Source organism: Copadichromis virginalis, linkage group LG20 (assembly GCF_057382275.1).
Source record: "Copadichromis virginalis isolate Kocher_CV1m ecotype Utaka linkage group LG20, C_Virginalis_male_GT1.1, whole genome shotgun sequence".
In the NCBI taxonomy this organism is placed as follows: domain Eukaryota; kingdom Metazoa; phylum Chordata; class Actinopteri; order Cichliformes; family Cichlidae; genus Copadichromis; species Copadichromis virginalis.
Genome location: NC_140637.1, coordinates 31,247,613 through 31,259,758, shown reverse-complemented (window position 1 = coordinate 31,259,758; position 12,146 = coordinate 31,247,613). Strand labels below are relative to the sequence as shown.

Below are 12,146 nucleotides of genomic sequence, written 5' to 3'. Positions count from 1 at the left end.
TGACACTTTACACGAGAATAAAACTGATCTCTGATGTTTGGACTCCAGTCTGTGAACACAGCGATAACACAGTGAACAGGTTTCTCAGGAGCAATCCTTCCTCAGGTCTACAGGAGGAAAACAGGCTGTATAAATCATGTGAATGAGCATGCACATGTGTTTGTTGTCTTTAAATGATTAACACCTGTCCCAGCTGCTACTGCGACACTTATTAATTATTAAGTTTACGGCTCACTTGTGAGCAGCTTGTGACTGTTTTGGTCTGAAATCTTCTGATGTTGTTTAATAGAAACAATCATCATAAACTCGAGACTCGGCTCTTTGCAGCTTTCCTTTCACACCATTGGACTGTTTCATCATGAAGTGCAGTTCTCCCTGCGTCCAGCAGGTGGCAGCAGTGAAGCACATTCAAGCCTCCGCCGGCAGCTCAACATCTGCTGAAACATCTGGAATTACTCCTGAGTCCTGCAGCAGCTGCAGATTTCACAAATGCCGACCTCATGAAGCGATTTCTAATGGATTCCAGTTAATAAGCTTCACTTTTTTCTAAAAGTTTCTGCTTGTTTTTATTTTAATTATCAAAACATCTGCTTCGTATTGCTTTTGGTAAACACAGCAGTGCTGCCGCAGCATCACTTCAGTCATTCATGGGTGTTCAGCAGAGCTTCTGGATGTTTTATATTCTTTATTTTTAAGCATTTTTATATTTTATAATGTCAATAAAAAAGTTCCCAGAAAAAGAAATAATTTATTTCTAATTGTAAATATGTTTTAAATTATTATGAACACTTTAATATCTGATTAATAATAATGATTGGAATTTTTTTTTTTTTTAAGTAATTTCATTACACCAGAAATTACAATCAAACATATATAATTTTATATTATTCTGAACATTTTCCCCAGGTCATCTGCTGATCGTGGGAGCTCTTCATTTCTACAGAGCTTCTGGAAAATAATACAGAGTTAAACAGGGGCCCAGCAGCTGACTGCTGCCCCAGTGACCCTGAAGAGGAGAAGCCAGCCCTGCTGCGTGTGTGTGTGTTTGTGTGTGTGTGTGCTTTTAAAGGAAGCGGAGGAGGCGGTGGTCTTCACACACATGTGAACGCTGCACACAGAAAGACAGCGAAGTGTTTATTCAGACGCGGGACGACATAACTGACGAAAGAAAGAAAGAAAAAAGAAAGAAAAAAGAAAGAAGGAAGCTGCAGGTGAGAAACTTCTCTTTATTTGTCTGTTTTCTCTCTGCGATTAAGTAACTTCCAGGATTTGATATTTAATAGTTTTTTAAGGTGTTTTAAAGACACCTGCATTTCACTGAAGTGTGTAATAATAACAAGATGGATACGTAAATTTATTTAACATCTCAAACTGAGAAATCATTTGAAAAAACGGGAAATAAAATATCTTAAACAGCTGAGTAAAGCTGTTGTTTTCCTGATGTACATCACAAATTAAACAGCGAATACATCATTAAGGCAAAACAGAGGCTGGCTTTGGGCTCTTTATGTGTATGAATGTTTGCAGCGTTCAGGTGACGCCTCCTGCAGACTCACCTGAAACATAACTGTACCTGAAGCTGGGAGCTAGCATGAACTCATACTGACGTAATCCATGATTATTAACCTTCAGGTGATACTAGAGCAACTAAAGTGACTGTGGTCATCGATGTCTCCACTATATTATACAGGTATATCATTGTAAAGGCTCTTTAAAAGTGTTTCTCATGCCCATATAAGTTTCCTTCATCTATGACAGACGCTCTGAAAAATTTCTGAAATGTTGTTTATCGCAGTTTTTCGACTCATTTCCACGAGCTGAGCTGCTTTTATCGTCACTCTGGGTCTTGGTGTGTTAGCCATGGTTCACTGCAGAACATCACAGTGTTCTGATTAGAGGTGGAAAAGTAAACTCAAAGCTTATAAGGTTTGTTTGTTTTTTAACAGATTTCACATAACCTATCCGTATCCTTGCCACACGATTGGCCACATTTCTGTAAAGACATCTGTAACAAGTTGTGGGAGAATTTGAATCCAGCTCTCAAAGGGTTGATGATTTTGGATTACACTCACCGCTGTTACGCCGTGATGTTTAAAGGATGTATGTCATCAGAGAGTTTCAACTTCGGTGTTTCTTTCATCGAGCTCTGATGTGAAACTGTGAGCAGCCAGCGTGAGATCATGTTGTTGTGCTTGGATGGGTGGTGCAGTGGTTGGCCTCACAGCATTAAGGTCCTGGGTTAAAAACCAGCAGCTGGGGCCTTCTTCTCGTGTCTGTGTGGCTTCCGCCCTCAGACACGCGTTCTATTAACTGGTGAATCTAAACTGGCCGCAGGTTTTAACGTGAGGGGAAGGATTGTCTGTCTCTTGGTGTTAAACTGCCGACCTGTCCAGGGTGTATACCTGCTCGCTCTGTGACAGCTGGGACAGGCTCCAAGAGGTGAAGAAAGTAGATGGGTGGATGTTTATATTACAGATATTATGATACTGTAAATATTTGTGTGATTGTTCTCTTGGTATCTGGTTGCAGAGTTTCCACCTCCTTACAGTCATAAGGAGTTTCACTGATATTCATTTAACCACAATAATTGTGAGGTGAGAGTCTGATGCTGTCTCCAGCCTCGTCGCTGATCATGCAGTCTTTTGATTATTAGCAGAGCGGGACTTTCCCACCGTCCTTGGAGAGCCACATTCATATTCACATCATGGCTGGACTGAAGGCTTTTAAGCACCCAGTGCGTGCCTGGATCACTGAGTTACAGACCACTGCACATGGATGTTTCTCACACACACACACACACACACACACACACACACACACACACACACACACACACACACACACACACAAGCTCGAAATCATTACAGAGAGCGTTGGAGCTCATGGGAAAATCAGAGAAAACCCACAAAAAGTCTAAAAATATCTGCTGATAAATGATGCCACTCAAGCTTATTTAAGATGCTTTTTATAAGGTTAATATTCTGTTTGATGCTAGTGTCCTTTTCCCATCTCTCACTCTTCTCCTCCTCCTCCTCTGTCTTATCCTCGCCTCTTTTTTCTCCTTTTGTAACACAAAAAGTAAAAAACAAATTACAGGTGTAGGATTTGCCTTGAAGAGAAAATTCTGCCATTGTTTCTCAAAGATTTGTTTTTTTCTGTGCAATAAAAAATAAGATAAAAGCTCATAAATAAATAGAATAGAATTTATTTTGAACATGTAAATATAAAATAACAAGAAAAACAAAACAAAGACATCCAGTTGTCATGAATATCTCTATATCCAAACAATGTTTGTGCTCATAAAGGAGCAGGATGAAGTTTACACCTGTCTGTTTTACGTCCTTATTTCAGATTCTATAATTTGTAAATTAATGAGTTCGACATATTTTCCCAATACACATGTTTAACTACATACAAGCCTACACTCATATACACTACACACATAAAACTATTTAAGTTCACAAACCAAAACAACAAACAACATTTTTACGTTGCTAAACACCCTGTGGTCAACACCCCAATAAATCTCTGTGCCTCGTGAAAATAACCTCTTTTATATTTGTTTTATATGGCGTTGTATCTATGCGACAAATACCTTAATACCTCGGTTACTCTCGCCTTGATCTATAACAATGAAGACGAGGCTTCAACAGAGCATAGAGCAGCTGATTTACTCTTTAAGACATCCCCTCTTACAGCAGGAATCTTAATCCCTTCACATCCAACTCACTTTTTTTCTATAAAAAGACTAAAACTCGGCAGCATTTAGACTTTTATGGTGAAAACAGTGTTTAGAAAGCCGGAAGACATTCAAGAAGCTTGTGATGGCAGGAAAGGTCAGCTCTCCCAGTAAAGCTGCTGTGGCAAAGTTGAAACTGCTGGGATGGTGACGCTGGTTTAAAACCAGGTACGGGATCAAATTCAAAGTACACCCGGGGAAATCAGCTGATTTTTAATTTTGTTTGTGTGTATTTGTTTGTTTTTTCACGTTTGTTGAAGGCATTCAAACTTTTACCTTCATAAAGTTGCAGCCCGAGGAGAGAGGCCACTGCAAAGACTCCTGGGATGTTTCACGTTGATGTTAAAGTGTTAACTTACGGGGTCAATGCCCATATTGTGGTTATGTTGTGTTGTTGTTCATTTATGATGTGAACTGCGGTGTTTTCTTGCTTCTGGTTAGGTTGAATGTGTCCACCATGTCTGAGGCTGTGGCAATTAATGACCTCTGGTCACTTTTCCTGCTTCTTCATGCGCGTTACTGCTAACACACCTGCAATCTTGGAGGTTGAGTAGAGTAGAAAACACAGGAGTTTGAAATGCAGACTGAAATCTCTGTGTCACATTTTGTTTTTCTTGTTGAGTTCGTCACAATATTTTTTAAAAATTTGCAATATAGGCCATGAAAGTACACAGAGATTTTTTTAGCTCTCAAGATCTGTTTTTGAGCACCAGTATCATGGAACTAATCATAGTTTCACCAGAAAAAACAGTTTAATGTCTGTGACATGGAGGAACACACAACAGTTATTATAGTTTAACTGAAACTAAACTAACAACTAATATTTTCAATATTAGACCTGAAAAATGTTTGAACTAACTGAAACTTAACTAAATTAAAAATAATTAGACAAAACAAGTATGCTAACAAGAAATTCTACCCTGGATGTTTGATAGTTGTTTTGCTGATAATTCACTGGGGAAAATCTCTAAAAGTGCGTTCTGGGTACATTTTAAAGGCCTGTCTCACCAAAAATAAGCCGTAGCAAACGAAACGTCTCCTTCTTCCCGACTCCTTTATGCCGGGGTCGTCCCTCATGTGCTTAAAAATGAAAGTCAACCAGGAAGAATAACACAAATTAATAAGCTTTTAAAGTTTCCCTTTCCTTACAGGTACTTTCACTCCCTGTAACTCTGAATACGTCCCTAGTATGGATGTGAACATTTCCATGACCTCAATAAATATTATTGTACAAAAAAATCGTCTAAGTGGAACTTTGGGAACTATTCTCAGATTTTATTTATTTAAATGAAATTAATTGGCAGCAGAGTTTTAAAGGATAGAAAAGACTCAGTTGAGTCGAAATGAGGAGCAAAATCCAGTTCAAATCTGTATTTAAATGCTTCCACATTCAGTTATCTGTGTCTAAATTTCTGTTCAGTGCTGTTAATGAAATTCTCCCTGATCAAATTAGTCACAATTATTCTCTATGCTTTATTTTCTCTGACAGGATGGATGTGACATCACATTCTACTGCATCTAACGCCACTGAAGGCGGCGAAAACAAGTCGGAAAACCAGTCAGAATGCATCGTGATCCAACCGACAGCCAACGGGACGCTCCCGCATCACAGCACAGGTGAGACAATTAGAAGGTCTGATGAGGTGAGACAGGATGAACTCAGGGGCAGAGACGGATGTGTAAACATTAGAAAGTCCCAGATAACTTTAGAAAAAAGAAAAAGAAAAAACTGCAGCAAGACAGAAACCATTAAGAGACATAAACAGGAAGAGATCTGAGCCATGTGGTGAAGAGAGACCGTGGCATGTCTCAGACAATGGCAGGAAAAATTGGCAACGAGCAGTGGGAAGAAAACAAAAGAAAACTGATCACAAATAAAACCTGAAGGACACTGTTTACCAGCTGGATGACCGGGTGGGAAGTATTCAAGAGCAGCGGTCCCCAACCCCCGGGCCTCGGACCGGTACTGGTCCGTGAGTCGTTTGGTACCGGGCCGCGAGAGTTGAGGCTCAGGTGTCAAATGTATAGTTTTCAGGGTTTTTATCGGTTTTCAGCGTTATTTTGTTATTGTTTTTATCATTTACTCGGTTTTATTGGTCTTTTCACGTGTGTTATGAATAAATCTTCTTTTTTTCGGTACCGGTACTAGTTTTATTTTGTTGTATTTATCCGCGACACCTTAAAGGCCGGTCCATGAAATATTGTCGGGCATAAACCGGTCCGTGGCGCAAAAAAGGTTGGGGACCGCTGTTCAAGAGAGTTACCTCGAATCTGAAATGTCTAATCACAGCTATAAGAGGGTACACTGAAGCCAGTGTGGAGAGCCAAAACGACAAAGGCCTTGTCAGGATGGCTCCAAAAGCAACTCTACTGCAAAAATAAACATTTTACAGCCTCAACAAAATGCATTTTGGTCTGTTTTTAAAAAACAGCTAAAAACTCATCTTTTTAAACTTGCTTTTGGTTGATTTTGATTTTTAGGTTTTAGCTCCTGTGAAGCACTTTGTGATTTTTATCTTGAAAGGTGCTATATAAATAAAATTTTACTTACTTTTTACTTACCCCTAGTTTTGAAACAGCTGTATGGGGTTTAGTTTTCTTACAGCACCACCGTGTGAATTTTACTGTTTTACTTTTGTCCATGACGCGCTTACCTTCAGGGTCATACTTCACATGAAGACCAAAATAGTTCCAAACGCCAGATCTGAATGAGGGTGCAGGAGGTTCAATTTCGGGTAGAGTTGAGGCAGTTGCCATGTTGTAACGAGCTTAGCTTCTGTCTTGCTAGCTTGCGCTGCGCTCAGTGGATCTGCACTCGACAGTGCAGCCTAGGCGGAGTAGTCGAACGCAGATCCACTGAGCGCTCAACACAGACAGCATCGTCAGAAGAAACATGGCAGTAGCTAACAGTAGCTAACACTAACAGTGACGCCTCAAAAAAGGGGTCCAAATACCACCGAATGACATCACAGCAGCTACTTTCATCTTTCATATACAGTTTGTGCAAGCATCCAGCTGTCAGCTGCTGAATGTGTGTGACTGTGTGTGTGGGCGGGGCTTAAGTGGGTGTCTGTAACCTCAGTGTAGCAGAGAGTTTTCAGACTACCTCCATGTTTCTAATGGCATCACAGAGCCTCTTAAACTCTGACCTGAGGTCAGTTTAAGAGCTTCCGTCTGGATACGCATCCTGTCTGAGAGGACTTCCTGTTTCAGAACGCCGCTGCTCTACTTTTCGCCCTGAGATGAGACTTAGAGGCTGGGTTTCCTCCCACTCAATAAGTTTGACACATAAACAAACCAAAAAGGTCAGTTTCCCCAAAATTCTCCAAACAAGAAATTCCTAAAAGAGCAGCCATATGAAGGTTTTCTGGTGCTTCGGTCTGAGTGGTTTACAAACAAGAACAGATTCTTGTTAGAGACACAGCTGACTGAAGAGGTTTGCAGCAGGATCAATAAGGAGAAACACCAGGCTGAACTAATGTAAAGACTTCCTGTGAATCAAAGGTTAAGGTAAAACAGTCCGCCCTCTCACCTACACTCAGCTCACCTGGAACCGCTTGTTTCTTCCTGCAGATGAAGCTCCTCCCCCTGCCTCTCATAGGTCAGACCCTGACAGCAGTGATGACTGTTCGACAGATGGCTCCTCCACCAATGACGTCTCTCGTCTCCTGCCCGCTCAGCCCTCATTGTCACCGTGGAAACAGAAAGGTGAGTAATTGTATCTGACCGAGTGTGATGTGGCTCAGTTTGACGTCTTCTGTGATGTCACCCGTGATGTCATGTCTCTGTTTCTCAGGTGTGGACAGCTCATCGTCAACATCCCCTCCCCCCGTCTGCACTCCTCCATCTTCCTCCATGAAATCTCCTCCTCCTCCACCTGCCTCTCGGTCGTCCACCTCTAACAGACATCATCATCATCACCACCATCAGAGCACCAAGCAGAAGCATTTATCCTCCACTAAAAGCCAAGCCTCCTCCAAGACAGACGCCACCCACATTAAGGAGGTCGCTGGAGATGGTGAGACAATCAGCTTTATAGTTTTATCGTTGTGATATGTATCCGATAATCATTTTTTTAAAAAGCTTTAAAAGAAGGCACTACCTACAGGCTGCAGAGCTCATTACAGCCAGCCTGCAGCCCTGATGGTCCTCAGACAATCAGAGCCGTAAGTCCTCTTCGTGAAAAGGGTCCTTTAGTTCATCCACTCCCTAAAACATGCTGTGTTGTGCCTCCTCCTTTTTTATCTTCTATTATCTTATTAGTACACTGCCCATGAACAGATGTAACAGTATTTATAGCACAAAAAATAAAGGAAAAAATCCTCTTTAAATTAAAAGCATGTTAATGTTGGGACGGTCTCCCTGGAGTGTTCGGTTTCTCTGAAGTATGGTGGTACAGATGTTCAGCCACTGGTTTGTGGACCATTTTGCAACTTTGGGTTTGGTGGTCATTGTCCTAGTTTTTATAACCAGAATTAATTGTATCTGGATGAAATTGGCAGGTGAAATGTAGCTCTCTTTTTTTAAGTCGAGCTTTTGAAAGTAGGACTTATTAGAAGGAGTGAATGTAGGTTATGGCATTAAAGCAGGGGTGGGGAACTCCAGGCCTCAAGGATCGGTGTCCTGCAGGTTTTAGATATCACCCTGGATCAATGAGATGCAATGAGAGGCATAGTTCGTTACCAGTTCTCTGAAAAACACAAGACATGTTGAGGAGGTAGTTTTAGCCATTTAAATCAGCTGTGTTGGATCAAGGACACATCTAAAACCTGCAGGACACTGGCCCTTGACACCTGGAGTCCTCATGCATTTCCCCCAGAAAGCCAGAAGAAGAGCATAAGCATCACAGGTATTGGCAGTTTTTTTACTGTCTGAAGTTCTTTGCCTAAAGGACCAAAATCAGATCAAAGAGTAACACATACTAGTGGTTTTTCCACTGCCCTATGATGACAGTGCACAGCTGGTGGTGCAGATGTTTAAACTTTAAGCCAACAGAACCAAAGAGCAGCTTCATGGCTAACATGTTTACTCCTTCTTAATCTTCCAAATCGAGATCTTGTTTTATTTCATGATAAATTCATAAAGGTGTTTTGTTGGAATGAAAATACATTTGGCTTGATGCGTAAGGAAGAATGCAATTTTTGAAACATACTTTTTATGATAGTTTTAATGAGTAGCACATTAAACTACTGCCAGATTAACAGGAAGGGCTGCTGAAGAGTCTTTGTAGGACAATAACCGTTCCAAACTGCTGCTGTGAGCCGACCTTTGCGCTCTAAATGTGATGGAACAAAAACAGATCACATATCAGAAAAATGAAAACACTCCCATCTCTGTGTTTATCAGCCGTGCACCTCCAGCATGGAGGTTTGCTTATCTCTGCAGAGCACGCACGGGCCGATGAACCCTCCTGCTCCTCCCAGCATCAGGCGCTCTGCTTTCTACCAACCGACTCCCCGCAGGATGACAGGGTGATAGCAGCGCCCAGTGGTCATCAGATCTGTTAGAAGCTGCTTGTTTTCTCACAAAGTTTAAATGCCAGAACGTCCTGACTCTGCTCGTATGAGGCCACGTGACGAGAACTTTCTTGCTGCTTCCTGTTCATAACGGCTAAAATTCTGATTCCTACTTCTGATTCTGACAGTAAGAAAACCCACCGCTTGTCTTTACTCTCAGCTAAAAACTGTCTGCTTAGATAAAAACCCTCAGATGAAACTCAATAAACAAACACACAAAGACAATAACCTGCTGAAAAATGAAGCTACAATATTTCAAGAATAGAGTCACAATGTTGCATGAAAGAACAAAAAAAGTCATCATCTCTTAAATCTGTGAAACTAAAAGTCATCTAGTTTCATTTTTTAGTTTTTCCAGAGTTTGTATGCAAAAACATTGAAACAATACAATGTGAAAAAAAGTTACATGGAGAAAAAGTTGTGTTAATGTAACATTAAGCCACTTGAAATTCATTGAAAATGAATGTTGTTAAAGATGTTAAAGAATTAAAATAATTCAATTACACTTATTTTCTGTCACCTGTATACAATTACAATGTTCATTCAATGTGACAGTTATTCGAGGATATAAAGGATAAATGTGTCATGCTTGGTATAAAGGAGGTATCGAGAAAAGCCATTTAAAAAGCCAATTTAACCAGGTCAAACTACATTAAAGGCACATGGGAACAATGGTTAAATAAAGAGACGATTTAACAAAGAAAAGGGGAAAAACTACTAAATACAGAGAGGTTTGATTGGGTAATTCGACACAGGTGGAACTAATTAAGGTGCCGCAAACAATCTTGAAAGGAAGAAAAGCAGGAAATAAAACCAGAATAGGACACATGAGGAAACTCAACTTTAAAGTGAAACAGGAAGTGAACAAAACACATAAATCTAACACAGAAACATGAAGATAAAAGGCAGCAGAAACTACAAATATCAAGGGCAACTACAAAACTAGCTAATATAGTAGGAACTGTGACAAGATAGGGATTATGTTGACTTTTGATTCAATTCAGTTCAATTCAATTGAGGTTTATTTATAGTGCCAAATAACAACAACGGTCACCTTAAGATCCTTTATATTGTAAAGACCCTGCAATACTACAGAGAAAACCCCAAAACTCAGCCCAGCCCCTGTGAGCAAGCACTTGGAAATCGTGGGAAGGAAAAGCTCCCTTCTAAGAGGAGGAAACCTTGGGCAGAACCAGGATCAGGGAGAGGCGGCCATCTGGCACAGCTACTCTACTAGAATTCAAGAATGAGAATGCCGAGCATGAAAGGAGTATTAGAGGTCATTTGAAAGAAAACGTTGAAGTTTAAAAAAAAAAAAAAAAAAGGTAACTGCTAACTGATCACCTCAGTGACTGGTCACCTGACTTCCTATCCAATCGGTTGTCTTTACAGACTGTTGCGCTCACTGTCTCCTCGCCTGTCTCTTCTGCGAGCTGCTGTCCATGTGTTCGGCTGTGGGGGACTGTCTGGTGTGTGGAATGGGCGGGGCCGGGTGCTGCGACGCTGCGGCTGGCGGTTGCTGCTGCTGCTGCATGGAGGCCGCAGGGGAGGCAGCCTGCACCGAGGAGGCGTGTCAGGCAGTGTTGGATTGTGGGATAATTGAAAATTGCTGCGGCTCATCCGACTGCTTGGAGATCTGTTTAGAGTGCTGCTCCATCTGCTTCCCAACATAGAGCAGCCAATCAGAGAAGGACTACAAAATGATGTCAAGGTGTGCTAATGATGTGGACTCCAGCACACTTCACTGACCAGGAGGCCGATTACAGACTGCACTTAACTTTGCCACAGCTGGTTTTGTCTGGTTTGGTTCTCCAAGTCTACAGGAAAAAAAGATTATTTTGAGTTTTGAAAAGACACAAGTGCCTCTGAAAACACATGATCACCTCAGGCATCCTACGACTCCACAGACAATCACAGATAAACTGACAGAAAAGCAATCTTCAACGATTCTGAATAATAGTTTAGGACATTTGTCTGATACCAGAATGTTAAATGGGAATATCTGACAGCTTCTCATGACAGTAAACTCCACATCCGAGCATTTTGTACTGTTGAATGACAGCCAGGTGGACTAATCACACACCCTGCTCATGATTTGTCCTGTGTTACATTGTCACAGCTCCTGGGCTTGCTTAGGTAAATGATTTCTAACCTTTATCAGAGTTACAGTAGTTTTACATTCTCTGAATTTTGTTTTCCTGCTGAGCTGTTGAACACTGCACAAATAAAACTGAGAGTTTCTAAAGCCAGTCCCATCGTGTCTCTGATTGACAGCTCAGCGGGGTGGAGCAGGAAGTAACTCCTGTGGGGACAGGAAGCGGGTGTGTTTGTCAAAGCAGCGTGCCAGGACGTCCAAACAGGAAGCAGGAAATCACTGGAGAGACAATGGTACCTGACCTCTGACACCCGGGACAGGCCAACATCAAAGAGAGATACATGCACACGTTTGTCCGTTTGTCCTAGTGAGCACTGTGATCAACGTACCGCTTTCCCCGGCCCCTGAACCAGAACGTGGATCTAATCTGACCCTTTAGACAGCCTCTGGAGCTCTGACCCACACTTTTCAAAGAGTGTCCCCATTTTCCAAAATGTCCTCACAGCATTTGACCCGGATCATTGTCCCCACAATGGTAGTTAAACCAGAATAAACACATGGTAACCAAAACATTTGTGACATTTTCCCACAGACTGCTTCTAGATTCAAACATATCAGTGTTTTTTTCACTGGTAGGTTGATCCACATTTGCTGCTGTCAAATCCACATGTTTATATAAATCAGGACCTGGAGCCAGATTTATATAAACATGTGGATTTGAGTTTAATTAAACTCAAATAAATTTTAATGTAGGTTATAAAATTAAAGGTTAACTGTTTTATCTTTACTTTTTGTT

At 41.1% G+C, this 12,146-nt stretch overlaps 1 protein-coding gene across 1 annotated transcript; it reads left to right on the top strand.

Moving 5' to 3' along the window:
- Positions 1 to 934: 934 nt before the first annotated feature.
- LOC146685166 (uncharacterized) lies at positions 935 to 11,542 on the top strand. Its single transcript, XM_085444603.1, has 5 exons — positions 935 to 1,211; positions 5,229 to 5,356; positions 7,313 to 7,447; positions 7,536 to 7,757; positions 10,648 to 11,542. The coding sequence occupies exons 2-5, from the start codon at positions 5,230 to 5,232 to the stop codon at positions 10,926 to 10,928; spliced, it is 765 nt and encodes a 254-aa protein (XP_085300729.1). The 5' UTR covers positions 935 to 1,211; position 5,229; the 3' UTR covers positions 10,929 to 11,542.
- Positions 11,543 to 12,146: the final 604 nt, after the last annotated feature.

Excerpts from the sequence above, each read along its gene's own strand:
- LOC146685166 (XM_085444603.1), top strand. The coding sequence starts at position 5,230 with ATGGATGTGACATCACATTCTACTGCATCTAACGCCACTGAAGGCGGC. Across the intron at positions 5,357-7,312 it reads GCTCCCGCATCACAGCACAG|ATGAAGCTCCTCCCCCTGCC; the intron begins GTGAGACAATTA and ends TTCTTCCTGCAG. Across the intron at positions 7,758-10,647 it reads TAAGGAGGTCGCTGGAGATG|ACTGTTGCGCTCACTGTCTC; the intron begins GTGAGACAATCA and ends TTGTCTTTACAG.